This window comes from Gossypium hirsutum, chromosome D05 (genome assembly GCF_007990345.1).
Source record: "Gossypium hirsutum isolate 1008001.06 chromosome D05, Gossypium_hirsutum_v2.1, whole genome shotgun sequence".
NCBI lineage: Eukaryota > Viridiplantae > Streptophyta > Magnoliopsida > Malvales > Malvaceae > Gossypium > Gossypium hirsutum.
This window is the reverse complement of record NC_053441.1, coordinates 1,162,154-1,189,942: the sequence shown is the minus strand read 5'-3', so window position 1 is coordinate 1,189,942 and position 27,789 is coordinate 1,162,154. Positions and strand designations below refer to the sequence as shown.

Genomic DNA, 27,789 nt, shown 5'->3' with positions numbered 1-27,789 from the left:
TATTTTATTTTAAAATATCACATCAATAAATTTAATAAATAAATTTTAAAATAAAATTAAAATTTTAAAAATAAAAAAGAATGAATAAATCTGAAAGAGGTAAAAGCATATTTTAAAATAAAATGGGGTTACAATTGGATTGCCCTCTTGGAAATTGTAACCGAAAAAGGAAAAAGAAAATAGTAACGTATGTTAGAAAAGGGTGTGGGCCAGGTGGCAGGGCCACTTTGTATAGAGGGCGGTCCACCGTTTCTGATCCCATTGTGCAAAAATCCAAATTCAGTTTGGAAGTTTCCATGTAAAAGAAATGAATTTCATGTGGTTTGATAGGGAATCGAGTTCAAAGACAGCGGTTTTTAAGAAGAAGAATTCTTAAACATACAGACTACCTGTCTTTGCTTGGAAACTCAAGATTATCTCTTTGTCCGAAAGAAGAAAGAGGCATGGAGAAGACTGATGCATCATCTGCTGCTGCTGCTGTTGCTGATGCTAAGATATCATCAATCTTTATCTATCCCGTAAAATCATGCCGTGGAATTTCTGTTCCACATGCACCCCTCACTCCTACTGGTACTCCTTTTTTTTCCATCTCTTCAAGGTCCCGGCTGTGGATTTATTTCTGCTCTTTATATTTATCAATTATTAGCCTTGTTGTTCTTATATTATGGTGTTTTCACCTGCACTTCATTTGCTAACACTGTCTTAATGTATTTCTCTGCAACTCCAGCTTTAATACTTACAAGGAAATTTTGGTTTTCATTTTTATTTTTTATTGCTTTTTTTTTGGGTGCTATTCCCAAAATTTTTAACCTCACTCCCAGTCATAGTTTTCTGTCTTGTCACTGGTTCATTAGCTTAACCCAAATAACATTAGAAACAATAACTATGATTAAGTGATAGCTACAGTGCTTGTTATATTGGATCACTTTTTTTATGTAATTTTGGGAATTATTCTTGATTTTCTTAAACAGTTTAGTTAGCTTGATTTGGCGTATCCAGTTGCCTCAACCATCTATCAATTTGTTCAATTTATTCTCCATGGCTAACTTGCAAGCATGGCTGATTTATTTCTTATGTTCCTCTGTTGATGCATGTACAGGGTTTCGATGGGATCGGCAATGGCTTGTTGTGAATCAGAGAGGCAGGGCATATACTCAAAGGGTTGAACCAAAGCTTGCTCTAGTTGAGGTGAACCTGCCAGCTGAGGCCTTTTCAGAGGGCTGGGAACCTACCAAGACCTCCTATTTGGGTAAACCAACTCATCATTATCTGTACCTCATTAATCTTTAAGACAACTTAGTTACTGCAGATATTGCATTATATAATGCTCATATTAAACAGAATAGTGTGTTTTTACATGGCAAAATTATTTGTATGAGACAAACTATCAAATCTCTAATAGTAGAAATCTTAGTATGAGTTATTTGTTTTATGCAGGCAAATTGTCTAAAGCATTCAAATTGTGATTTCCTTTTATTTTTCATGAGTCGTGACCATTATATGCTTTCATTCGCAGAAATAAAAGCACCCGGAATGGATTTACTCAAGATTTCTCTTTGCAAACCACCAAAAGTGTCTGATGGTGTTTCAGTTTGGGAGTGGTCCGGCTCTGCATTAGATGAGGGTGATGAGGCTTCAAAATGGTTTACAAATTATCTCGGGAAACCCAGTAGGATGGTTCGTTTTAATGCAGGTTGGTTTGATTTCAATTAACTATATAAATGCTACAGACATGTTGTGATAGCTTTGCATATTAAGATAGTTTTTAAGTCTCAAATTTATATGGCTAACAATTTGGTTACAACATTATTTAATAAATGCAGCATCAGAAACTAGGCCTGTGGATCCTGTGTATGCTCAAGGGTATTCCATAATGTTTTCTGACATGTTCCCTTTCATGTTAGCATCTCAGGTTAGTTTTGGAAACAATGTTTTTTATTTTCATAACTGATGATGATGATGGTGATGATGATGATATCAATATAAATTAACAAAGCTCAAACTTGATGTTATAAGTACAAATGCTTGCAGGGATCTTTGGACGAACTGAACAAGCTTCTGAAGGAGCCTGTACCCATGAACCGTTTCAGACCCAAGTACTTTTTTCGCCCCTTTCTCAGGCTCATACCATGTCTCTTGGTTTTTATTTAGCATGTCCTTTCATCAGGATCCAGTTAATCCTCTAAATTTCAATATTCTCTCATGTTATTTCCAATGGAAAACATTTGTTCAAGTTTAATCACCTCTGCTTTACTCTTTTTCTGTATTATTTACAACTTTATTACATAATTTTTCGTGCTCATTATAGCATCCTTGTTGACGGCTGTGAACCGTTCTCTGAAGACCTATGGACTGAGATTAAAATAAGCCAATTTTCATTTCAAGGTGTGAGACTATGCTCCCGCTGTAAGGTGTAAAAGCTACCCTTTCTGCATTTTCTGCTTATATTACGAGAAGTACTGTTATCTTAAGAATATTGTCAATTGCAATGGATTTCAAGGTATTCAATGCTAAAAACCAGTTCTCTATATAGATACCTAGTGATTTTGATTGTGAATCGAATCGTATTGAAACTATACATATAGAGTATCTTACGATATTAATAGCTATATATCATATGCCTAAGCATGTTAATGTTTAAAAAGATGATGGTGCATTATTCAGGTGCCTACAATCAATCAAGAAACCGCAATTGCTGGTCCAGAGCCGAATGAAACTCTTATGAAATACAGGTCCGATAAGGTCTTGCGACCGGACAAGAAACAACAAGGAAAGGTAAGACCACTAAGATGAAAATTCGGAACATTTTTTTGCTGTAATGCCCTCTCACCCGCAAACGATCCGTTTTGAATACGTTCTGATGATATTGCAGATCTATTTTGGGCAGAACATGGTTTGCAAGGAAAGTTTGACTGAAGGGAAGGCAAAGCTGGTTAAAGTGGGAGATCCTATATTTGTCCTCCAGAAAGTCTCCACTGCTGCTGAAGCAGTTGCTTGAATGCTTTTAACAGTATTCAAATAAATAAGAGCCATAACTCCTTATCTGAGACTTTAAATCAAGTTTTTGAATATGGCCGTAAATAAATTGAGTTTGAACAAATTTTATTTTCAAGTTTGGCTTTCTAGTTTGAACTAATAAGCTTTTATTCCATATATTTTGTCGGTTTCCAGTTATTTAAAATGGTTCCTAGCCGGGTAAAGGCCATCCACATGCAACATATATTTAATGTCAAACCATAAAATAAAATTATATAAATTAATATGCGATTCCGATTGTCCACATCTACTATTTAAAATTAAAAAAAATATTTTTATTACATTTAAATAAAATAAGATACATGTCAGTGGGTGCTTCACCTATGCTTGTCCAGAAAGAGAATCTCGTCGTACTCATTTTCATAGTCATGGGTGGTCACCAGCACCAGCGACCAAGTATTGTTTGAGATTGAAACTCCTTCGTTTCCACTCTTTCAGCCTACCCCAGTTCAAGAATCTCCTTCTCAGGTATATGCTCATGGCTTATCAATTCACTCTTCCTATTACTTTTTTTTCCATTTTGGGTTTTTAAAATCATTCAGTTGCTTTTGTTTTCCTTTATAGTTGGAGCCTGCGGACCCTGATTTCTACAAGATAGGTTATGTTCGAAGTATGAGAGCTTATGGAATTGAGTTTAAGGAAGGTCCTGATGGTTTTGGAGTCTATGCCTCCAAAGATGTTGAACCTCTTCGTTGTGCTAGTGTCACGGGGCTGGACCTTTCGTCTCGCAATCCGTGCGGCCTTAGGCGATTCGGTCGTCCAAACTCGCCCAAGTCAGCCTTTACTCGAATGAGGATTCCTTAAGAACTCCTCCAAGGCACCAACTCGTACAGCGGAAGCAAACTTATGCCAAAAGAAGCTTATAAAGAACAACAGAAAGGGACGCACACAAAGTGTTTGAGTAAATGCTCTCTATTCTCTTATTCACAAAGAATAATGAAACAATGAATGGAGTGAGTACAAATGAGGGGGAGGCTCTCTATTTATACTTGAGCTCCCCCAAAACCGACGGTCAAGATACAATTACATCGACGGACGAGATTAAAGTTTACCTACCATCAAATCTCTAAGAATATAATATCATATCTTCTAAGATTCCATATCTTAGATAAGATATATAATCTTATAAAATAATATCTTATAAGATTCCATATCATATCTAAGATCTCTAAGATTATAATATCATATCTTTTAAGATCATGTTTCCATGTTAGCCTAAGTTGCCATCTCTTCGCTATCGGGCCAACCAGGCTTCAATCTGATAGGCTTCTCCAATATCTCATTGAATCGGGCCAGTTCTCGTGGGCCAAATGATCCCCATCTGAGCAATAGACCTCCATTGGATGCATTTGGTGCGATGGTCACGGGCTTTGAACTGTGGCCCGTGACACTAGTCTGTTTCACTTTTGTCATTTGCTTCTAAATTCTCACTGTAACCCTTTTCTACCATATATTCTCTTCCTATGATATCTGTGTGTATGTGTTGGTAACTATGCTTTCAATACTTGACTGAACAGGTAATTATGGAAATACCTTTGGAATTGATGTTGACAATAAGGCAGAAGTTGCCATGGATGTTCTTCCCGGATATAGTGCCACTAGGTCATCCCATATTTGATATCATAAACTCAACCAATCCTGAGGTAATTCGAATTTTCCTTTATATGAAAGACTTAAATTATCATTTCAAGTTTTCTGCATTTATTGTTCAAATTTGGTGAATTCACTAGCACACTATTTGGTTTGTACTATAACACTAATTGCGCTGTTCTTCAATGTAATTCATGGCGTCTTTCTTGGCAGACAGATTGGGATCTGAGATTGGCATGCCTTCTCTTGTATGCATTTGATAAGGAGGATAACTTTTGGCAACTATATGGAGACTTCTTACCTAGTGCTGATGAGTGCACTAGCTTGCTTCTTGCTGCTGAGGTGTGTGTATTTTCTTGCTTTTTACTTTATTTCAAATTCCCTTCTATGTTTTGCTAAATTTCAGTTTTTGTCTTTGATGAATTAATGGTGGGAGTGACATATCTTAATGATTGCATTAAAGCATTGGTTATGGTTGTTAAATGGCAAAGGATTGGGATTTTAGCATAATTCTAAGAGTCACTATGTGGGAAGCAACTTGTTGTACTCACAGCTTGCTCAATCCTTGCAGGACGACCTCTCACAGCTGCAGGATCCTGATCTTGTTTCAACTATGAAAAATCAACAATTAAGAGCCTTAGAATTTTGGGAAAAGAACTGGGTATAAGCAACCCGTCTATCATTATGACACTAAACATTTTACCTCTCATTTCTTCAAAGAAGTTCCTGCTCACTCTAATATAACTTGTTTGTGTGCTTAACCTCACTCAGCATTCCGGTGTCCCTCTGAAAATAAAGCGCCTTGCTCGTGATCCTGAGAGATTCATTTGGGCTGTTAGCATTGCACAGTCACGATGCATTAACATGCAAGTTAGGATCGGTGCACTAGTTCAAGATGCAAATATGCTAATTCCCTATGCTGGTCTGGTGATCTTGCTGCACGGGACTCCTCTATTTTTCATTTCTATGCCTTCTTGTCTATGATGGCTGGTCAAAAAGTTAAAAGAAATGCAGGCCCTGATAAGATTTTTTGTTTTTCTTATAGACCATTCCTTTCAACTGTTTCTCTTCATTTATTGTCTTTTTCGACCAAATCTTTGGCCTGTTTTGGCATCACTAATACCTCCCTGCCTTATCTACAAATTGACTGCCATCATATTTCCTTTAAGTTATTATTTCTCTTACTTATCTAATATTTTAATATGCTTTTTGATGTGTATCCATTTGTCAGCGCAGACATGCTAAATCATTCATTTCAGCCAAACTGTTTTCTCCATTGGCGTTTTAAGGATCGCATGGTTGAGGTGATGATAAATGCTGGTCAGAGGATTAGAAAAGGAGAGGAGGTATTGTTATTCCATATTCTCTTTAAATTCTAATGTTGCTCAAGTGAATTTTCAACATCAAGGGGCGGTCCAACCATCGTTTATTTGTAGTCTTTTTGGTCTCTTTGTAGCTATTGGAGCATTTAGTTTGTGATAAAGTTTAGCCTGCTTTGTGTTGTCTTTGCTGTTTGCCTTTTAAAGCCATCAACCATGTTAGATCCTAAGTGTTTTTTATTTCATTATGGGTTATGTATCTACAATTCCATAATGTTAACAGATGACCATCAATTACATGAATGGACAGCAAAATCAGATGCTCATGCAACGATATGGATTCTCATCATCTGTGGTAATTAGCTTCAACTTTTAGGGTGTGCTTGGTTAGGTGCAAAAGTGGAGGGATGGAGGATGGAGTGGAAAAGTGGAAGGAAAATAAATTTTGAGTGTGCTTGGTTAGAAAGAAAAGTGAGAGGAAAGAAAATGGGAGGGATGACCATTTTCTATCGCATAAAAACCAATCCTTCCAAATTGGAAAAATAAGAGGAGAGAAAATGAAGAGATTATGAAAGAAAAATTATATTTTATATCCTTCTAGTTTTCTACTCCTTCTGTTTTCCATCTTTCCAATTTTCTTTCCATCCTACCAAGCAAAGCCTTAATCCTCAATATAAATATTTAAATCTTCTTCTTCTTCTTTTTTAACCTGACTTAGTCAAGGCCTGAACATTGCAGAATCCTTGGGATTCTATACCATTCTCGGGCAACGCACATGTTCACTTGGACTCTTTCTTGTCGGTCTTCAATATATCTGGTCTCCCTGGAGAGTATTATCATAACAGTATGAGTAGTTTTAACTTTTCAGAACTTCTCAAATGATAATGTTAATATTTTCTACAAAATTCAGCACCTTATATTCACAAAACATTCAGGTCAGTTAGCAGATAAAGGAGATAATTTTGTTGACGGGGCAGTCATAACTGCTGCAAGAACATTGCCCACATGGTCAGATGGCGATGTTCCGCTGATCCCTAGCATGGAAAGGAAAGCTGTGAAGGAGTTACAAGAAGAATGTCAGCAGATGCTTGCACAGTTTCCTACAACTTCCGCGCAAGACCAAAAATTACTAGGTGAACATTTTATCTATCTTAGTGGATAGAATTAACATTCTTTCCTACACGATCTAAAATTCGATTAGAATGCTCAGGTTACCAACAGAATTGAACTGGTTGGTCGGTAGTCTTAAAGCTTGCAGAGTCCTAATTCCTTCAAACATAAAGTGCTAAGATAATTTCATGGTTGAAGTACAGTTTAAACTAGGTAAAAGTATAATGGAGGCCCTAGTATTAGGAGTTGGATTACATTTTGCCCTCTGTACTAAAAAATAAACAAATTAATCCTTGTCGGTTAAATTAAAAAGCAAATTGATACTTCTATTAAAAATTCTGTTCATTCTTACGGTTAAAAACTAGTCTTGTACATTAGCATGAGGTACATATGGCACGTCATGTGTCACTGTCCGGTTATTTTGTCAGTCACGTCAGTTTTTAACAGTATAAATGGATAAAAATTTTAACAGAATTGTCCAATTCACTCTTTGATCTAATATACAGGGACTATTTTGCCCATTTTTTGAGTAGAGGGGACAAAATGCAATCTGACCCCTAATACTGTTCATAGTACTTTTACCATTTAAACAGGCACTATGAACAACTTCTATTGTTTATTACTGTAAATTTTCAAAAATCTGCTACTTATCAACTAGAACATGAGCCATGGTCTGATATATTTGATTTTTGATTCATTTTACAACTACAGAATCTATGCCAGAAGCAAGGAGGACACTTGAAACAGCAATCAAGTATGTGATTCTGACATAACATACCTTTTCCTCTCATGCATTAAGGTTTTCATTCTTAATTACAGTCCGAGTTGAAGCCTCTCTTACCTTTTTACATATTCAGGTACAGATTGCACCGGAAAGTATTCATCGAGAAGGTTATCGAGGCATTGGACATCTATCAAGAGCGTATATTGTTTTAGATTAGTTTTTAACTCGATAGGATTTTAGACAGTTTACTATTGAACTCTTATAGGATGTTTGATACGATGGGATGTTATCATTTTTATATAAATTTAACAAAAATTAGTTTATTTTCTTTCGAATGTAACTGAGTTATTTCCCACAAGTAATGGGATTTTTTTCCTGAAAAAGTTGCTTTCTTGAAAAGTAAAAAATGTTTGGTAGGACAAAATTAACCTTTTTTTATTTGTGTTGAAGTATTAATTAACCTTAATTTTAGTGAGATTATAATATTTACATTTGGAATTTAAATTTTCTATTTCTTAGATTTAAAACCTAATTACAATTGTGAATACAATTAAAATGCTTTGGTTAAATTCAAGTTTATAACGGTATTTTTTATTATATAACCACTAATTATTTGTTTTATTTTAAAATATCACATCAATAAATTTAATAAATAAATTTTAAAATTAAAATTGAAATTTTAAAAATAAAAAAGAATGAATAAATCTGAAAGAGGTAAAAGCATATTTTAAAATAAAATGGAGGTTACAAACTTACAATTGGATTGCCCTCTTGGAAATTGTAACCGAAAAAGGAAAAAAAAAATAGTAACGTGTGTTAGAAAAGGATGTGGGCCTGGCGGCAGGGCCACTTTGTATAGAGGGCGGTCCACCGTTCTGATCCCATTGTGCAAAAATCCAAATTCAGTTTGGAAGTTTCCATGTAGAAGAAATGAATTCATGTGGTTCGAAGTCAGCGGTTTTTAAGAAGACTTCTTAAACATACAGACTACCTGTTTTTGCTTGGAAACTCAAGATTATCTCTTTGTCCGAAAGAAGAAAGAGGCATGGAGAAGACTGATGCATCATCTGCTGCTGCTGCTGCTGCTGCTGCTGTTGCTGATGCTAAGATATCATCAATCTTTATCTATCCCGTAAAATCATGCCGTGGAATTTCTGTTCCACATGCACCCCTCACTCCTACTGGTACTCCTTTTTTTTCCATCTCTTCAAGGTCCCGGCTGTGAGTTTTTTTCTGCTCTTTATATTTATCAATTATTAGCCTTGTTGTTCTTATATTATGGTGTTTTCACCTGCACTTCATTTGCTAACACTGTCTTAATGTATTTCTCTGCAACTCCAGCTTTAATACTTACAAGGAAATTTTGGTTTTCATTTTTATTTTTTATTGCTTTTTTTTTGGTGCTATTCCCAAAATTTTTAACCTCACTCCCAGTCATAGTTTTCTGTCTTATCACTGGTTCATTAGCTTAACCCAAATAACATTAGAAACAATAACTATGATTAAGTGATAGCTACAGTGCTTGTTATATTGGATCACTTTTTTTATGTAATTTTGGGAATTATTCTTGATTTTCTTAAACAGTTTAGTTAGCTTGATTTGGCGTATCCAGTTGCCTCAACCATCTGTCAATTTGTTCAATTTATTCTCCATGGCTAACTTGCAAGCATGGCTGATTTATTTCTTATGTTCCTCTGTTGATGCATGTACAGGGTTTCGATGGGATCGGCAATGGCTTGTTGTGAATCAGAGAGGCAGGGCATATACTCAAAGGGTTGAACCAAAGCTTGCTCTAGTTGAGGTGAACCTGCCAGCTGAGGCCTTTTCAGAGGGCTGGGAACCTACCAAGACCTCCTATTTGGGTAAACCAACTCATCATTATCTGTACCTCATTAATCTTTAAGACAACTTAGTTACTGCAGATATTGCATTATATAATGCTCATATTAAACAGAATAGTGTGTTTTTACATGGCAAAATTATTTGTATGAGACAAACTATCAAATCTCTAATAGTAGAAATCTTAGTATGAGTTATTTGTTTTATGCAGGCAAATTGTCTAAAGCATTCAAATTGTGATTTCCTTTTATTTTTCATGAATCGTGACCATTATATGCTTTCATTCGCAGAAATAAAAGCACCCGGAATGGATTTACTCAAGATTTCTCTTTGCAAACCACCAAAAGTGTCTGATGGTGTTTCAGTTTGGGAGTGGTCCGGCTCTGCATTAGATGAGGGTGATGAGGCTTCAAAATGGTTTACAAATTATCTCGGGAAACCCAGTAGGATGGTTCGTTTTAATGCAGGTTGGTTTGATTTCAGTTAACTATATAAATGCTACAGCCATGTTGTGATAGCTTTGCATATTAAGATAGTTTTGAAGTCTCCAATTTATATGGCTAACAATTTGGTTACAACATTATTTAATAAATGCAGCATCAGAAACTAGGCCTGTGAATCCTGTGTATGCTCAAGGGTATTCCATAATGTTTTCTGACATGTTCCCTTTCATGTTAGCATCTCAGGTTAGTTTTGGAAACAATGGTTTTTTTTTTCATAACTGATGATGATGATGATGATGATATCAATATAAATTAACAAAGCTTAAACTTGATATTATAAGTACAAATGCTTGCAGGGATCTTTGGACGAACTGAACAAGCTTCTGAAGGAGCCTGTACCCATGAACCGTTTCAGACCCAAGTACTTTTTTCGCCCCTTTCTCAGGCTCATACCATGTCTCTTGGTTTTTATTTAGCATGTCCTTTCATCAGGATCCAGTTCATCCTCTAAATTTCAATATTCTCTCATGTTATTTCCAATGGAAAACATTTGTTTAAGTTTAATCACCTCTGCTTTACTCTTTTTCTGTATTATTTACAACTTTATTACATAATTTTTTGTGCTCATTATAGCATCCTTGTTGACGGCTGTGAACCGTTCTCCGAAGACCTATGGACTGAGATTAAAATAAGCCAATTTTCATTTCAAGGTGTGAGACTATGCTCCCGCTGTAAGGTATAAAAGCTACCCTTTCTGCATTTTCTGCTTATATTACGAGAAGTACTGTTATCTTAAGAATATTGTAAATTGCAATGGATTTCAAGGTATTCAATGCTAAAAACCAGTTCTCTATATAGATACCTAGTGATTTTGATTGTGAATCGAATCGTATTGAACTATACATATAGAGTATCTTACGATATTAATAACTTTATATCATATGCTTAAGCATGTTAATGTTTAAAAAGATGATGGTGCATTATTCAGGTGCCTACAATCAATCAAGACACCGCAATTGCTGGTCCAGAGCCGAATGAAACTCTTATGAAAAACAGGTCGGGTAAGGTCTTGCGACCGGACAAGAAACAACAAGGAGAGGTAAGACCACTAAGACGAAAATTCGGAACATTTTTTTGCTGTAATGCCCTCTCACCCGCAAACGATCCGTTTTGAGTACGTTCTGATGATATTGCAGATCTATTTCGGGCAGAACATGGTTTGCAAGGAAAGTTTGACTGAAGGGAAGGCAAAGCTGGTTAAAGTGGGAGATCCTATATTTGTCCTCCAGAAGGTCTCCACTGCTGCTGAAGCAGTTGCTTGAATGCTTTAACAGTATTCAAATAAATAAGAGCCATAACTCCTTATCTGAGACTGTAAATCAAGTTTTCGAATATGACCGTAAATAAATTGAGTTTGAACAAATTTTATTTTCAAGTTTGGCTTTCTAGTTTGAACTAATAAGCTTTTATTCCATATATTTTGTCGGTTTCCAGTTATTTAAAATGGTTCCTAGCCGGGTAAAGGCCATCCACATGCAACATATATTTAATGTCAAACCATAAAATAAAATTATATAAATTAATATGCGATTCCGATTGTCCACATCTACTATTTAAAATAAAAAATATATTTTTATTGCATTTAAATAAAATAAGATACATTTGCCATCAAAAGATCGAGCGAATTCACTCGAACTCGATCGAAAGCTTTTTTTTATATGTATTTATATTTTTAATTAATTATTTTAGTATAAATAATTTTTTTTAATTTTTTTAATTTTTATAATCTAATATAAATAATTTTAATAGATTTTAATTATTGATTAGATATACATTTAATTATTTTTTATTTCGTAATTCATTGTTACTATTGTATTTAAATTTAAATACATATCTTATCCTTGAATTTAATCCCTTTTCTATAATAACCAATTTTATTATCACGACAGATTTTGGGTTGATTTAGATGATTAGTAATACGATAATCTCTTTGTATAACAGAAAAGCCATTCCGTTAGACTTTAAAAATGATCATTAATGATATTTATATTTAAATTATTGGTCAGACTGCAGCTTGATAAGCCTGTTTTCAGCAGCCGGTAGACGTAATCGCTTTTCTTGACAGAAAAAAAGCGGAAGATTTGTGATAATAATAATAATGATAATTATATATTATCATTTATTTATCCGAGTTTTATATATTAATCAACAATATTTTAAAAAGACTTAGAATTGTTATGTAATATCAATAATATAATTTATTACTCTTAAAAGCATCTCTATTTTTTAAATAAATCTCTCATTACTTTTTTTTAAAGTTCACTATTAATTTAAATAATAAACTATTCTTTATATTTTTTTATTTTTATGATTGTGCTTAAAATGGAAAAATAAAAATTTATTATTTAACTGAAAAATCATATTAGTTATAGAAATCGAATTTCAAGCTAAATACAATATATTTAAATAAAGAAATATTCCCCTAAAATTACAAAATCACAAAAACAGTAAAATCTTTAATCTACACTGAATTTTCCCCTAAAATTACAGAAAACATTAGTTTTTAACTCTCCAAATAATAACCTCTTAATTGTTCCTTTATTTACGTAGGATTCGTACAATTTTTGGTAATTTTATCTTATCCCTACACTATTTCAATTTCCACCATTTTTGAAAAATATATAAATAAAAGTTTTTCTTTCTTTTATTTATAAGAAAAGTGAAAAAATATAAAATAAAATAATGAGCAATGAAAACGAATCAATTTATCCATCTTTAAAGCAAAAGTTAAAATCTTCTCTTCAATGGCTCCGTCACCACAACCACCATGACCACAATCAACAAATCTCGAGTGTGCCAATTACTCCTCACTCAACTCCTATTTCAAGTCCTAAAACTTTTAAACACAAATGTCGTAATTTGATTACTCGTATTGGACATGATTTTCCTAATTATCGTCGTAACCATAACCCTAATTATAATTTTATTCACAGAAGACGACGCTCAATAGATTTTCAATACAATCCGTCGAGTTATGCGTTGAATTTCGATAATGGAGGTGAAGATAGTCAAATTAATGAGTTTCCTAACAGAAATTTTACATCTAGGTTGCCACGATCTCCTTCGGCTGCTACTTTAAGAGAAATCATGGCTTACACGTAAAAAGGAAAAAAGCAATGTGCTAGGCCTTTGATGGGTTATTGTGTTTTCTTGTGTTGAATTTATTGTGTTTTATTTTTGTTAAATTTATTTGTATATAATAATTTCATTATATTTGTTAATTCAATTTAGGTTCTGGTTTCCATTCACCAATGCAATCTGATATTTTTTTCTGTAATTTGTGTGATAAATTAAAACAAAAGAATTATTGAAAAATTAAGTGTTAAATTTAAATTATAAACTATGTTCAATATTTTATTTAAAATTAAATATAATTAAATTGTTTGATAAAATGATAATATAATCGTAAATAAAATAAAATAATCTTACTTATCATTTTCTACACTTACTAGAAAAAAACTCTATCTAATAGTTCATGATTGATTATCAAATGTGCTTAAAAATTTAAGTTGTTAAAAATATTAATATTCAATCGATTGAATTTTTTTAACATTCTATCCAACAAGATGTATGTTTCTTTTATTGTAAAAATAAAAAATAGACCGTAGATATAATTTTGTAGCAAATGTTGTAGAGGATAGATTTCATATTCAAAATTTGCTGCATATTTAGTTATTATATTCTAATTTGATTAATTTTAATGTTTGTACTTTTATGGTAACAAACTTTGATTATTTTGAAACCCAAATTATGAATTGTTGATAAATGTATTCACTTTCTATCAAGGACAAAACTAGAAAATTTTTTTAGGGCAGGCTAAGATTAAATTGTAATTTTTACGATAGTAAAAATATAATTTTATTATTTTAATAATCCTTATCTTTATAATTTTTAAAAAATTAAATTAATTTTTTATTATTTTTAAAAAATCAAAGTATAATTTTAACATTATTAATTTAAAATTTTAAATGGCGTAAATAAAAAATTTTCCATTTGTATTAGAGTTGTACAAAAAAACACTCCTTTTATTTGTAACTTCTTCTTATATCAAAGTTTTTTTATGGATAAAAAAACACTCAAGATAGCTTAACTTGCATGGAGTTAGTTAAAACTAAGTTATATTATAGCTGACTAACTAACAGTAAACTAACAAACAAAATTCTTATTTAGGACTAGTAGCAAAATTCCATCATTAAAGCAACATTATTCTTATTAGGACTGGTAGCAAAATTTCATCATTTCAAATCAAATAATCCTTTGTTCTTCAAGTGACGTAAGAATTGGATAATGTAGGGCAAACAAACATGAGACCAATGTATATCATGGTGTCAGTGTGATAGACCGAAACGATAGCATAAACGTGTGAAGTTTGAAATCTTTCATTGATTCTAGCGAACTTTCTAGGAAGCACTTTATGTCCCACCAAAACTAGTGAAAGACATTCCAAACCAAGCTTTTACATACATTTAATATCTAATACATAAAAAAAAGACCATATATTATATGTGCGTCTCAATCAATACCATTAGATTTACTAACTAATATCGCTTTCGGTCCATTTATTCATGATTTACTATATTTGATGCTTTGTCTATCATCGACGAGATTAACACGGTAATGAAAAAGTAATTCAGGTATTGTCATTCTACGTGTTTGTTCTGTTTTTTATTTTTTAATTTTTAATCATCCTCTTACACATGGTTGAGTTTTCTTTCATTACTTTTTAGTTTATTATATACTTTTTATTTTCTTTTATTTTATAACTTTAGTCTATTATTAATTATCAACATTAAAGTGTAACATGAAATTGCAACTCCCACGTCACTTTTAACTGTACATTGAGTTTTACTAAATTATTTTTTCATATAATTAAAATTTTAAAAATATATAAAAGCTTATATTTTTAATGATTTCATGGTCAAATAATTAATGAGAAATATTTATATATTTTAAATATATTAAATATAATTTATATTTTGAATTGTATGCTAAGAAAGACAAAAAGATAAGTGTACTTTGGAAACTTTGCATCAATAAAGTCGAGCAACCTTATCTTATTCAAAGTGGATTTGCATATAGGAGTAGTTATTATTATTTTTATCGTGTCTTTGTCTTTTATCTTTATTTTTAATTTAATTTTATATGATAATAACAAAGACGCGGTTTCCCCGCGGAAAACAACCTTTTAGGTATGATTTATTTTTCAATCTCCAACTTTAAATAATAATAAAATGCATGTGCTGCAGTACTTTTTCATTACATTTTTTTTACTTATAATTGTTATTTTATTGCTAATTAATTAATTAATTAAAATTGATTAAAAAGTTTAAGAAATAATGAATAGAAATGATCCTAAACATGAAAAGAATATGTGATATTCTCTAATTTATTTGTAAAATTAAAATTTTTATTATTAATTATATAAAATAACTCCAAGAAGTAATACAGAAAAGAGCTTCAACTAACAAACTGTCCACGATTTTCCTCAAAAAAAATAAAAATAAAAAAATAAACTGTTCCCCAAGGTACATATAAAATAATAACCACAGCCAATTCCATAATTAATGGCTTTAGTCAAATGAAAATAAACAACTGAAAAGCTGGAATTGTTGTTGCATCCCCCAACATCTCTTTTGGTCTGTCTAGTGGATTAATATTATATATGATTTAAATATAAATATATATAGGATTAAATTTATTTCACAAAACAACTCAACAGTTTAAAACATATCAGAAATTTAAATTTAAAATTAACAATTTTTATTATAAAAGGTTTTTTTTCCTTACTTATAACGTAAATGTCAATAATCAATTATATATTACAAAAAGATGGCTAAGGTTTATATAATTAAAGCCGATTTTATATTTATTCGCATTGAACCTCTGTGGTCCATTGGTCTTTCTATCATTTAATTTATGTTTTTTTTGGTTAAATATTTTAAGAATAAAAAAACATATTTAGAAATTGAAAATTATTTTTGTAAGTAATAAAATATATTATTCTCTTTTTCTTGGACATAGGAGACAAGATTAAATTTAGTTTTTGAAATTAAAAAGTATTTGTACGAAGAAATTTGAATTAAATCCTTAGCTTTGATTATATTTTATTAGTGAAATAGAAATAGTCATCAAACATTTTTAATCCAAAAGAATGAAAAGAAAAGTAGTTAATAGTATGAATTTGCCACGTAACAATATGTATAGATTTTAGCCCAGGTTGCATACGAGAGTTGGGTGGAATTTTCAAAGATTTGAGGGATAATGTTTTATGATCATATCAAAAAATATATATTTATATTTATTTAATACAATATTTAATACTCATTTATATTTAAGAATTGACATTTTCTTCTAGAGAATTAAGATATTTTAGTTAATAATAACTTAAAGAAAACTTAGTTAATAAAATTATAATTTAACAATAAATTTGAGATTTTAATATAAATTATGTATCATTGTTAAAATTTTAAATAGAAATATATTTAGATGCTTGATGTAATTATGTTTTAATATAAAAAAAAACATCAACCATGTTTAAATTAAAAAAATCGGAGGGAAGAAAATGGATCAAGAGGCAGAGCCCACCACCAAAATCTAGAATATAGAAATTGAACTTGTCACTATCTTTTATTCTCATAAATCAAAATCATCCTACGATTTTGACCGAAAACTTGCATGAAACAATCCACGTGCCGTCACCCCTAATCTCTGTTTTCTCTCTTTCGTTACCCCTCGCAACTTGAAGGAAAAAAAGAAAGAAAGAATAGGTCAGTGCCAGTCAGTTTCAATCCCCTTGGTTTTCTCGAGAAAATCAAAACCCCCAGAAAAGGGAAAAAACAACAACAAAAAAGGGCCGTGGTGAATTTTCTTTTCAAAACAAAATAAAACCCAGAAGACTGGATTTCCTGAGAGAAAGAGAGGTAGATAGGAAGCTGAGAGACAAAAGGAGAGTTAACCGATTAATCGAAAGCGCTGAAAATGCCCTGAATCAAAGGCGGCCCAGCACCACCGCCGACCCAGTTTCTCTGTCTCTTCTACTCCCATAACTCTCTCTCTCTCTCTCTCTCTCACCCTTGAATCTGGTACTTATTAGTCTTCATTTTTTTTAATATTTTCTTTTTTTTTTAGCTCTGTTTTTTTGCTTTTAGAAAATACCCTTTTATGTAAAAGAGGTTTTATTTCTGTTTCTCAGAGATTTTATGTGAATTCTAGTATGTTTTTAAGGAAATAAACAAAACCCAGAAACCAAAACCCTACGTTTATCTCTTCCGCACTTGATTTGCACTAATCTAAGCTTATATCCCATTTAGCTGAATCCTGTGTTCTAGATTATGGCATTTGATCACAACGCAATTCCAAGAGATCTAAGACCATTGAATGTAGCTAGAACTGTAACTGAAGAGCCCCGCATTGCAGCTACTAGTAATGTCAGTGGTAGAAATATTGAAGGGTTCTTTCCCAACCCTTCTCGGGAGCCTGGAAGTCCTGGTACCATGCCTGGCTTTTATCCGGCAACTATGGCTAATGCTGGTTTTGTAGGTTTAGGGTATGCAAATGCAGTGCCCCTGGCACCGGGTGCCCCTGCATGGAGGCCTCCCATGCCCATGCCTATGCATGTGCCTGTGCCAGTGGGGCGTCCAAGTATAAACCCGGTTGTTGGGTTTAGTTATAATCCCAATTTGAGCAATATGGTAGTTGGAAATGCTGTGGATCAGGTCAGTAATGATGTGGTAGCTGGGCATGGTTGTAGTCCTAGTTTGGGCAATAGAAATTGTGGAAATGGGAGTGATCAGGCAAGTAATGATATTGCGTCAACAGGTTTTGGACAGAGTTCAAATATTGGAAACAGGGGTAGTGGTAATGAGATTGATCAGTTGAATAATGAATTGTCAGGTGGGTTTACTTATAAACCAAATTTAGGACTTAGAAGCAATGGCAGTGGGGCTGATCAGGTGAGTGATGAGGGCGGGGGTGATTCGGTGTCAGGAAAAAAGGTTAAGATTTTGTGTAGTTTTGGGGGAAAGATATTGCCTAGACCTAGTGATGGGGTGTTGCGATATGTTGGGGGGCAGACAAGGATTATTAGTCTTCGGAGAGATGTGAGTTTTAATGAATTTGTGCAAAAAATGGTGGATGCTTATGGGCAACCTGTGGTTATTAAGTACCAGCTTCCTGATGAGGATCTTGATGCATTGGTGTCCATTTCTTCCTTGGATGATCTAGATAATATGATGGATGAGTATGACAAAGTGGTTGAAAGGTCTTCAGATGGTTCAGCTAAATTAAGGGTATTTTTGTTTTCGGCTTCGGAGCTCGATCCTTCTGGTTTGGTTCAATTTGGGGATTTAAATGACAATGGGCAGAAATATGTTGAGGCAGTGAATGGAATTGTGGAAGGAGCTTCTTGTGGCTTCACACGGAAGGAGAGCATGGCAAGTCTTGCTTCAACACGGAATTCTGATGTTAGTGGGACTGAGGCTGTTGATAGCATTGGTGCTGGTCAGGTTGATGTTGGGGGGCCTCCACCGTCAAACATCTTGTCACCAGGAGGGAATTCAGCTACTTCTCATGATACTGGTCCAAAAATGATGGCTCCGGATCCTAATCCTGTTGCTGCTTATCCAGATGCTTCTGCTGTTCATTTAGGAATTCCAGTGGTTAAATCTGTTCCTCCACAAACATTGTCTTCTCAACCTGAGGTTGAGTTAGAGAGGTCGATGCCCCTCACTTCGGCACCGCAGCAAGTGAGATATGATTCACCGCTACACTATGCATCTACATATATTGATCCTCGCCATGATGTTATGAACCGTTCTGATTATGTGCATCTTGCACCTCAAATGGGGTACTCAAGTCCCCAGTTGGTGGGCAATACTGATTCTGTATTCAACCAACAGCATTTTTGTGACAATGCTACCGCTCATCAGTTCATTCCTGCTTTGCACATGACAATGACTCCCTCCGCTTCCCATGCTGGTATTAGACCAGCAGTGGTTCAGCCACTGTTGCAACCCAAACAAATTCCATTGGAGAGTCATCCTGGTGAAAGTGCTTTTGGTACAAAGATAGTTCAGCTTCCTGTTGAACGGAACCAGAATGTTTATCAAGCCCAGATTCCATCCGCAATGGTTGGAGGAGGTTATGCCTGGCATTGTATTCCACAAACTGAGCATGTTCTCTTGTCAGATGGATCCTTGCCTCAGCACCAAGCAACTACTCCTGAGAAGATCTCAAGGCTTGAAGACTGCTGTATGTGTCAGAAGGCATTGCCTCATGCACATTCTGATCCTTTGGTAAAGGATACAAGAAATAGCAGTGGAACACTTCTGGTTAATACGAATTCAACTTATCATAGTCTGCGTCCAGAAGATGGTACGAAAATTTCACCAGTAAACAGGGTTGTGGTATCTGGAGCATTAGGGGATGGCATTGCTGAACAAGGATCTGGGTTTCGACAGCTTGGTCACGTTGGTCATCAAGTTGGAGGACTTCATTCAGACGCAGTTGGATTCTCTCAAGGTCTTGATGCACAAAATGAATGTAGAACTGATAATTCCGATCATCCTAGAATTCCAGCAAGTCAGGGTTTAATGGGTATGGCAGGTGAATTACAATCACAGTATGTTTTGCCGACTCAATACCAGCTTAAACTGGATGTTCCACATCCTGGGGCAATTGGCATTCAAGCTTCTGAACAGCAAGTGGCTGAAGCCTCCAGAGAATATCATGGCAATATTCCTGCTGTCTCCAAAATGGATATTGTAGACCCTAACCGTCTGATCCCAATTAATGGGATGATGGATGCTCTTCGGATAAGCAATGAGCAGGGTAATTCACCTGTTTACAAAACCAGAAAAGATGCCTTGGATGAGAGATCTCCACAAATAGCAGGGAGAGAGGTGACTTTGGATAATATCTTTAACAAACCAATAGACTCCAGTGAGATGGTTATTTTGGATAATGTAGTGACACATTCACAACCCAAAGTTGGAGCTCAAAACTTGGATTCCCTTGAAATTCAATATGGGAACCCTCCATTTTCTGGTCTTCAATCGGCACATAAATTGGATGACGTTTCATGGACTCAGCAGAAGATTGTACTAAATGACACTGAAGCTGCTCCTTTGAATGCTAATACCCGATCTTCCTTTTCACCATCTAATAGAGGTGGTGATGTCTTGGATTCCTCAGATTCACTCTTTAGCAATCAAGATCCTTGGAATTTACGGCAAGATGCTCAATTTCCTCCTCCTAGACCTAACAAAATTCAAACACAGAGAGAAGGATTACCTACCAGAGACCCTTTTGGAGAGAACCAGGCAGTGATTAGTGGGGAATCTAAAGCCCAATTGGAAGATGATGTTTACCAGCCATTAAACCATTTAAACAAGGATTTCATTTCAGACCAAAAACAGTCCGCAAAAGGTGAGGTATTTGATTTCTGTTTGCAACAAACATTGGCATTTATCGCTTTATGCATGGACTAAATGTTTCTTCTTGTTGCCTTCACTGCAAATGGCTCAGCTGAGGAACTCATCAAGAAAGAACTACAAGCTGTTGCTGAGGGAGTAGCTGCTTCTGTTTTCCAGTCATCTACCCCTTCCACTCCTGACATACCAGCAGCAACTGATGCATCTGGTTTTGAGGGCAATCAAGAGATAGATGGTTCAACTAGAAACATTGAAATGCAACATAAAGCTAAATTTGAGGTGTGCATCTCTTCATTCTCTATCTGTATGCCCATTGTCTTCACCATCCCCCCCCCCCTTTTCCCCATTTCCTTCTCTAAAAAAAATTGCAGCTGCCTTCTGCAGATATATTCATTGAACATCTTGTTTTTTTTTTCCTTAACTCAGGAAATCAAGACCAAACAACCAGACAGAACAAATTTTGGCTTTCGAGTTTCAGATGGCATCGGATGCTTGCAGGTTGAATCATTGCTTTCATGTGATGTTTGTTTTTTTGTTAACTCCTTTCGCTCATGAATTTAATTATATACATTTTCAGATTATAAAAAACATTGACCTTGAAGAGCTGCGAGAACTAGGTTCTGGCACCTTCGGTACTGTTTATCATGGGAAGTGGCGAGGTACTGATGTAGCAATCAAACGGATCAATGATAGATGTTTTGCAGGGAAACCTTCTGAACAAGAGCGCATGGTTTGGCTCTTTATTTTCTCTTTGCAATTTCCTATTTCTCCATATTAGTTCCACTTTTTAATTTCACTTGCTAATAGCTTGTACTGTGGTGAATTCATTTGACTAGATTGATGATTTCTGGAATGAGGCAATTAAGCTTGCTGACTTGCATCATCCCAATGTTGTGGCATTCTATGGTGTTGTTCTCGATGGTCCTGGTGGCTCTGTGGCAACAGTGACAGAATATATGGTTAATGGTTCCTTAAGAACTGCTTTACAGAAGAATGAGAAGTACTGAAAGTTTTTGATTTGTTTGCTATACTGTACAACCTTTCCTATAATTTTTCTGGTTATAAATAATATTGGATGACTTGCTATTGCCAGGAATCTTGATAAGCGTAAGCGACTTTTGATTGCCATGGATGTTGCCTTTGGAATGGAGTATCTGCATGGAAAGAATATAGTGCACTTTGATTTGAAGAGTGACAATTTACTTGTCAATCTTCGAGATCCTCACCGTCCAATATGCAAGGTTAGTGCTCAGGCCTGAGTTTTGCTTGCAATCCATTCTGGTGCCAGCTCTTCGGTGGCAAAGCTTTTGATTATTTATTCCAAACATCCTAAGATGAAATTGTCATTTCTATAGATTCACATTGGATATTAATTGGACAAGTATGCTTTCTTTGAGTACTTTTTGTTGGCATAACTGTCTTGAGGTTTTTGCAGGGAATGTTTGGTATTCCTGAGCTCTTTAAGAGTAATTTCTGATAATATGAATAAGGAAGTGACATTTAAAGTTATTATTATGGAATTATTAACCTTCAATCGTGCAAAGAGTACTTATATGCACATCCCATTTAATCTCAAGTTGCAGACCTTGACTGTCTTAAACTAAAATTATGTTTTGTGGTATATTATTTGTCTGTTTGATCAACTGTTGAGAACAGTAGCTAGCTCAGGCTGATGCTGACTAATGGGTAATTGCATGACACACCACACTTTAATAGGTTACTGTCATAGATTGTTTCTCTTTACTTAATACCTAAAAGTTCTCTTCGATTTGCTTCTTGGTTTTAATGATTATTTCAATTTCATTCACAACTGTTTTTTTGGTACCAGGTTGGAGATTTGGGCCTATCTAAGGTGAAATGTCAAACCCTTATCTCAGGTGGTGTCCGTGGAACCCTTCCATGGATGGCACCAGAGCTTCTGAACGGCAGTAGCAGTCTTGTCTCGGAGAAGGTTTGTAATTTGCACATTCTTCATAGTTTCGTGCCCTCTACCATTTTATGTCGTATATAATCATTGTTATTCCCTCTAATATAGGTTGATGTCTTCTCATTCGGTATTGTTATGTGGGAGCTTCTCACTGGAGAAGAACCATATGCAGACTTGCATTACGGGGCTATTATTGGTAATTTCATTATTTATAAATGTAATTGTGAATTCGATTATTTGAACCTTATCATTTTGAGCTTCTGAGCATGGAAATGAATTCATTTCAGGTGGTATCGTAAGTAATACACTACGACCACAGGTTCCAGAAGGCTGTGACCCAGAATGGAGATCATTGATGGAGAGATGCTGGTCATCCGAGCTACCAGAGAGACCGAGTTTCACCGAGATAGCAAATGAGTTACGGTCAATGGCAGCAAAAATTCAACCAAAGGGGCAAATCCCACAAAAATAAACAAAGCAGAAAACTCAACCCTCAATTTTTCAAAATGATTTTGGACAATCTGGTTATTGTTGGCATCTCTTGTTTCCTTTGCATTTTGCATGGCAGTGGTAGGAGGATAATAGGGTGTTCGTAAATGTGCTGCTGCTTGGCATGAATGTACACAGCACAAGGAAAGGAAGGGAACTATGTTTTCTTTTTCTTTTTCTTTTTACATATATAGAAATCATATTTGCTTGATCGTGTCGACATTAGACGTTTCCGTCTGATTGAAGTTTGTGTTTATATGCAACTTGTATTCGTCGGGAAATTTTGTTAAAATCATATTATTGTTTTTGTCAACTTTCAACCTAACAGGGTTGAGTTGTTCCTTTTGCTTCCTATTGCTAATTCATTCATTTATATTACTTTTATAAGTTTTCATATTTTCTTAAATAATTCATTATTGTTTAATTAAATCAAAATGTTTCTGGCATAAGAATTTAATTGTAATGTATGGGGATAATATAATTTTTAGTCCTTAAATTTTGGAGTTAGGTTCACTTTGATATTTGTATATTTTTCACTTCAATCTTTGAACTTGGCAAATAGAAACTTTTTTGTCCCTTAATTTGAATTATGTCAATATTCTGACTAAAATGAATCAAAAATTGATGGATATAACGGTTCAAATAAAGTGGTTAAATCGAACTTTTAAGATTATATAGTATTAGTTAAATTATTAAACTTTTATATATTTTAAGTTTAAGGATAAAAGTAGATTAATTGTTAAATTCATGCGCCAAAGTGAAAAAGAAAAGTACATTCAGATTTAAGGTCTAAAAAATTATATTATTTCCTATATATAATAAAAAATAATATTTGATGGACCATCGGTAAATAAGTCTCATGCATCATCAATGAATAATAATATAAGACTTCATTAAATAAAACAAAAAATAATAGATGTGTTATAAATAAATACTAATAACATTATTTAAGTACAATTAAATATTAATAAATATTAATAACTCTCAGATCGAATCTTGATTTAATAATTTAAAGTTTAGTGTTTTAAATTTAAGATATGAGTTTCGAAACTAAGATTTTAACATTTAGTTATAATTATTTATTATTTAGTTATGTTTCAATAAAATTATTAATATTTAACTATAAATCTTATACAATTTTTGTTTTATTTAATAATAAAATATCATATTATTACACGCGTGTAATGCATAAATACTCTCCCATATAATAATTGCTTTTTTATTAGCGAGCTTTCGTAATTTTGGTAAATCAAAACGGTGTTTTCTCACAGCAAATTGTAGACATTAATCTTAGCAGCTGGAAACATCGTAACATTATATAAACGACTTCACAGGTACAAACTAGTTTTATATATAAACAAGTAGATAAAATTACATTATAAACCTATGACTTAAAAAGCCATTATTGTTCGCAGATGTAAAAGCATGAGCCCAGAAAAATTACAGCAAACATCCAACTAAGCTCATATTTACTCTAAATTAAGGATTTAAAGCAACATAGTTGTTATACAGATATCATTAACTATCACCAGATTACTCAGACTAGAACAAATTCCCACTACCATGAACAGGTCAACAGCGAAACATGGAGTTTCTACTAAGGGTTCTTTTCTTTTTTCTTCTTAATTTACAATAAGTGGTCATTGCAGGTTTAACCTGTCTTACTTCTTTCCCAAGCAAAAGTGGCCAATGGTTTTCGAGAAAAGTTGATCTCGATCGAGGAACATAAACACGACGTATGCAGCCTACCTCTTACGTTTGCTCTTCAGAGAGGTAGAGGGGTTACTATGCCAATTCCTTTTTCTCTGGTTTATAAACCAGTTGTTAATCTGCTTTAACTGCAATCCTGTTTCTTGTACTAATTTTGCTTTGTCTTCTTCCTGAAAAAACATTTTTAGCAAAAAACACTTTTTGTCATAAAAATGTCGGAAGCAACATATTTTGATGTTCAGAACTACCAGGGAAACACATCACACTCACAGTTGGGTAAGGCCATTTGGAATGTGACTGCCACCAAGCTTTTAAAAACGAGGTCGTATCGCCTGGTAGCTTTCCAGCTCGTCTCTTACGTAGAATTTCCTCTCTAATGTCCACAATTTTCTCTTTGTAACCCTGAAAGACCGAAGCAAATTTAGCTGTAGCGTGTATGTCAAGTCATTTTACTATGAAGTTCGAATAGTCGTATACCTGTTTCAGCTCGTGCTTCAGTTCTTGCCTAACACGCTCCATTAGTGATCTCTCAGTCTCGGATGGGACGAGGGGGCCAAACCCCATGCTGTCAATCCCATCAAAACTTCCATCAAACAAGCTGGTATCACTATCTACAACTTCATCTTCATCATCAGACATGGTTGCACCAGTGCCTTCACCTGGAGATACACCTGTTCCATGCTTTCTAGTTTAGCTCTTAAGTTTTCCAAAACAATCAAAATAAACAGGGAAAGGATAAGTTCATTATTACGACTTATGCATAGACGTTTTCCCGGTTTCAATTGAATTAATATGACAAGATCATAGCGATTAGCATTGGTCTACATTAGTCATGTTGTCTAGGTTGGTAAAAGAAAGGCAAAACAGGGAGCTATGTTATTCGAAATTGTTTCCAGCAGGGAGAAGGATTGACCTGTTAAACTTTGAAGTGATTGCTCAAGATCCCAACAAGCCATAACTGCTTCCATTGCATGAACACGAACATGTTGTTGCAATTGGTCTTTGAAGAAACCAAGCAATAGAACATAATTTGCCTATACCGAAGTAAAAAGAGAATACTCAAATGGAAAAGATGCCGATGATTACATATAGTATGGTAGTATGGTTTATATCAGAAATCTTTAAAAAAAATTCTAAAGGAGCATATGCCATATTCTGCTTTTCTTGAAAATAATGGCAGTTCTTAATTAAATGCCTCTTTCCTGAACTTCCCTCGAGTTTAAACTAGTATCATGCCTGTTTTTTCATATATGAACAGTGTGAAATCAACCTAGCATACCCTAATTATAAATGTTTGTTATGGTTGAAACTTTCTTTGCTCAGCATCAAGTATCTATACCACGTTAACACTTCCAATTTTCTGAACAATATAAAGAAAATGAACATCAATTTTACAAGAATTCTAAAGCTAGCTTGTTGAAATAGTACTTTGTATGGCCAGGTAACTTCTTCATGCCTAATTACAACAATTAATATCTGCTATCCATAAGAACATATGAGACATATAGAAGCTTGGACAGAGAAATTAGGTCTAGTTTACATCATCTGGAGTTGAAAGCAAGATCATGCTTCCAGCTATCTCCAACAGCATTTTATGATTCCAAATGATATAAAAAGGGAAAAAATTAGGTATAATTCACAGTTGCAGACATACAATCTTAAAAAAAAAGTGAAAATTTGGTCCTTTAAGCAATTTGTTTAGGAAAAACATTTCAAAAGTCCCATTACTTAGGAAAATGATCATTTCTCTTATGGTGGCACAAAAATTCATACTGATTCACTTCACAAGGCACACCTTCAAGTAGAGTATCCTTTCATTAAGACACTCGGTTTTTTTTTTTGAACAAACTTTCCTTAAGCCTTTTTAATTTTTCATTTTCTATTAGCTGACATATAAAATACTGATCCTAACATAAAACATCTATAAGCTCCTCTCCTCTCTCTCTCTCTCTCTCTCTCTCTCTGCCCTTTTCTTTCACTAAATTATCATACAGAAAACCAAAAAAGGCAAAAGGGTTAGATTAAAAGTTTTAAGCTGTTTTTGAGTACCACCAATGATGTGTATATAAGCTAAAAGAACAAACAACTTTAGCTTGAAGAGAAATCCTTTCCTAAAATAGTCACATATTGTTGTAAAATAATTAAAACCCTCGGTAGTAAAGATCTAACTATTGTTTAAATGATAATCAACATCAAAAATAATTCAGTCTAACCAATGGATTATAAATTTATGACTAAACAAAGAGTTAAAACCTAAAACCAGTTGGTCAACGATTACCCAAAAACGAAAGATAATCAAGAACTGAACAAAACACAAATGACCCAGATCACAAAACGAGGAGAGAAAAGGGTTACCATGAAGTGATCGAGTTCTTCTTCAGCAGAACCGGCGGCAGCAGCGGCCGAGGAGTACTTAGCCAACACATCTTGGGACCTAGCTAACTGAGCATCGATCTGAGCGAGCTGGTCAACAGGCGTAGCAACACGTAGACAGGCGACATGAGCTTCCAGCAACTGGTCGTACATAGGGTGCCCCATTATCTCGGCCTTGCATTTAGCTCTTTCCCAATGATCGATGTCAGCAGCTGATGGCGGTGGTTCGTTTAGAGCAAGGGTTTGCATGTCTTTGGTATTGTCGGAGACAAAACCATCGAAAGCCATGTTGTGTTGATCGGAAAACTGGAAAGAGAGGGAAGGATTCGATGGTCTTTAGCAAAGAAGAAGATAAGGGGGAGAGAGATAAAAGAAGAAGAGTTTTGAAGAAGAAATAAAATAAGAAAAAAATAGGAAAGCGCGGTTGTTGGAAGATTGTGTAATGAAAAGACAAAGGGCCAAGGGATCCATCATGATGATGATGATGATGATGATGATGATGCAGGAACAGGAGGGGGGACAACCATTGACGTTTGAGATTAATTTTATACGGTCCCTTTGTTGGTTAATTTGGTTGCCTTTTGTCTCATCTGCTTCATCATTTTTACCTCTTAAAAACAAATGATGGTATGAAGCTGTAAGCCAGTGAATTTTTTTACGCATTTTGAATTTTAAGTGAAGAAAAATAGTTAAAAGTCAAATTTTTACGAGAAATAATTTAATGCTTTGTTTACTATTT

The 27,789-nt window shown here is 34.1% G+C and overlaps 5 protein-coding genes across 12 annotated transcripts; 4 read left to right on the top strand and 1 right to left on the bottom strand.

Annotated features, from left to right (window-relative positions):
* Positions 1–263: 263 nt before the first annotated feature.
* LOC121217437 (mitochondrial amidoxime reducing component 2) lies at positions 264–3,112 on the top strand. Of its 3 annotated transcripts, none has more exons than XM_041093028.1 (8): positions 264–570; positions 1,100–1,249; positions 1,517–1,693; positions 1,824–1,912; positions 2,032–2,096; positions 2,309–2,411; positions 2,665–2,775; positions 2,873–3,112. In XM_041093028.1, the coding sequence occupies exons 1-8, from the start codon at positions 444–446 to the stop codon at positions 2,996–2,998; spliced, it is 948 nt and encodes a 315-aa protein (XP_040948962.1). In that variant the 5' UTR covers positions 264–443; the 3' UTR covers positions 2,999–3,112. The 3 variants fall into 3 exon arrangements, 2 of the variants coding, with proteins under 2 accessions (XP_040948962.1, XP_040948963.1); XM_041093029.1 differs by having other exon boundaries at positions 270–607; XR_005913535.1 differs by lacking the exon at positions 2,873–3,112 and having other exon boundaries at positions 270–570; positions 2,309–2,500; positions 2,665–2,755.
* Positions 3,113–3,133: 21 nt separating this feature from the next.
* Positions 3,134–8,102, top strand: LOC107907315 (protein PLASTID TRANSCRIPTIONALLY ACTIVE 14). 4 transcript variants are annotated; one of them, XM_041093025.1, is made up of 12 exons: positions 3,134–3,504; positions 3,601–3,738; positions 4,554–4,679; positions 4,840–4,968; positions 5,198–5,287; positions 5,398–5,548; positions 5,863–5,972; positions 6,229–6,300; positions 6,684–6,789; positions 6,881–7,078; positions 7,767–7,809; positions 7,913–8,102. In XM_041093025.1, the coding sequence occupies exons 2-12, from the start codon at positions 3,649–3,651 to the stop codon at positions 7,989–7,991; spliced, it is 1,194 nt and encodes a 397-aa protein (XP_040948959.1). In that variant the 5' UTR covers positions 3,134–3,504; positions 3,601–3,648; the 3' UTR covers positions 7,992–8,102. The 4 variants fall into 4 exon arrangements, with proteins under 4 accessions (XP_040948959.1, XP_040948961.1, XP_016690140.1 ...); XM_041093027.1 differs by lacking the exon at positions 3,134–3,504 and having other exon boundaries at positions 3,601–3,937; XM_016834651.2 differs by lacking the exons at positions 3,134–3,504; positions 3,601–3,738 and adding an exon at positions 4,319–4,468.
* Positions 8,103–8,667: 565 nt separating this feature from the next.
* On the top strand, positions 8,668–11,496 carry LOC107907316 (mitochondrial amidoxime reducing component 2). 2 transcript variants are annotated; one of them, XM_016834652.2, is made up of 8 exons: positions 8,668–8,963; positions 9,492–9,641; positions 9,909–10,085; positions 10,216–10,304; positions 10,418–10,482; positions 10,695–10,797; positions 11,050–11,160; positions 11,258–11,496. In XM_016834652.2, the coding sequence occupies exons 1-8, from the start codon at positions 8,825–8,827 to the stop codon at positions 11,381–11,383; spliced, it is 960 nt and encodes a 319-aa protein (XP_016690141.1). In that variant the 5' UTR covers positions 8,668–8,824; the 3' UTR covers positions 11,384–11,496. The 2 variants fall into 2 exon arrangements, with proteins under 2 accessions (XP_016690141.1, XP_040948954.1); XM_041093020.1 differs by having other exon boundaries at positions 8,771–9,000.
* A 5,259-nt stretch (positions 11,497–16,755) lies between these two features.
* LOC121217435 (uncharacterized) lies at positions 16,756–23,280 on the top strand. Of its 2 annotated transcripts, XM_041093019.1 has the most exons (10): positions 16,773–17,203; positions 17,450–20,546; positions 20,646–20,830; positions 20,978–21,049; positions 21,129–21,281; positions 21,388–21,551; positions 21,645–21,792; positions 22,380–22,502; positions 22,587–22,674; positions 22,766–23,280. In XM_041093019.1, the coding sequence occupies exons 2-10, from the start codon at positions 17,453–17,455 to the stop codon at positions 22,948–22,950; spliced, it is 4,212 nt and encodes a 1,403-aa protein (XP_040948953.1). In that variant the 5' UTR covers positions 16,773–17,203; positions 17,450–17,452; the 3' UTR covers positions 22,951–23,280. The 2 variants fall into 2 exon arrangements, with proteins under 2 accessions (XP_040948952.1, XP_040948953.1); XM_041093018.1 differs by having other exon boundaries at positions 16,756–20,546.
* A 1,020-nt stretch (positions 23,281–24,300) lies between these two features.
* LOC107907313 (homeobox protein knotted-1-like 3) lies at positions 24,301–27,563 on the bottom strand. Its single transcript, XM_016834649.2, has 5 exons — positions 27,033–27,563; positions 25,591–25,711; positions 25,155–25,348; positions 24,948–25,079; positions 24,301–24,847 (listed from the first exon to the last, which is right to left on the bottom strand). Exons 1-5 carry the CDS (start codon positions 27,336–27,338, stop codon positions 24,713–24,715), a joined length of 888 nt encoding a protein of 295 aa, XP_016690138.1. The 5' UTR covers positions 27,339–27,563; the 3' UTR covers positions 24,301–24,712.
* Positions 27,564–27,789: the final 226 nt, after the last annotated feature.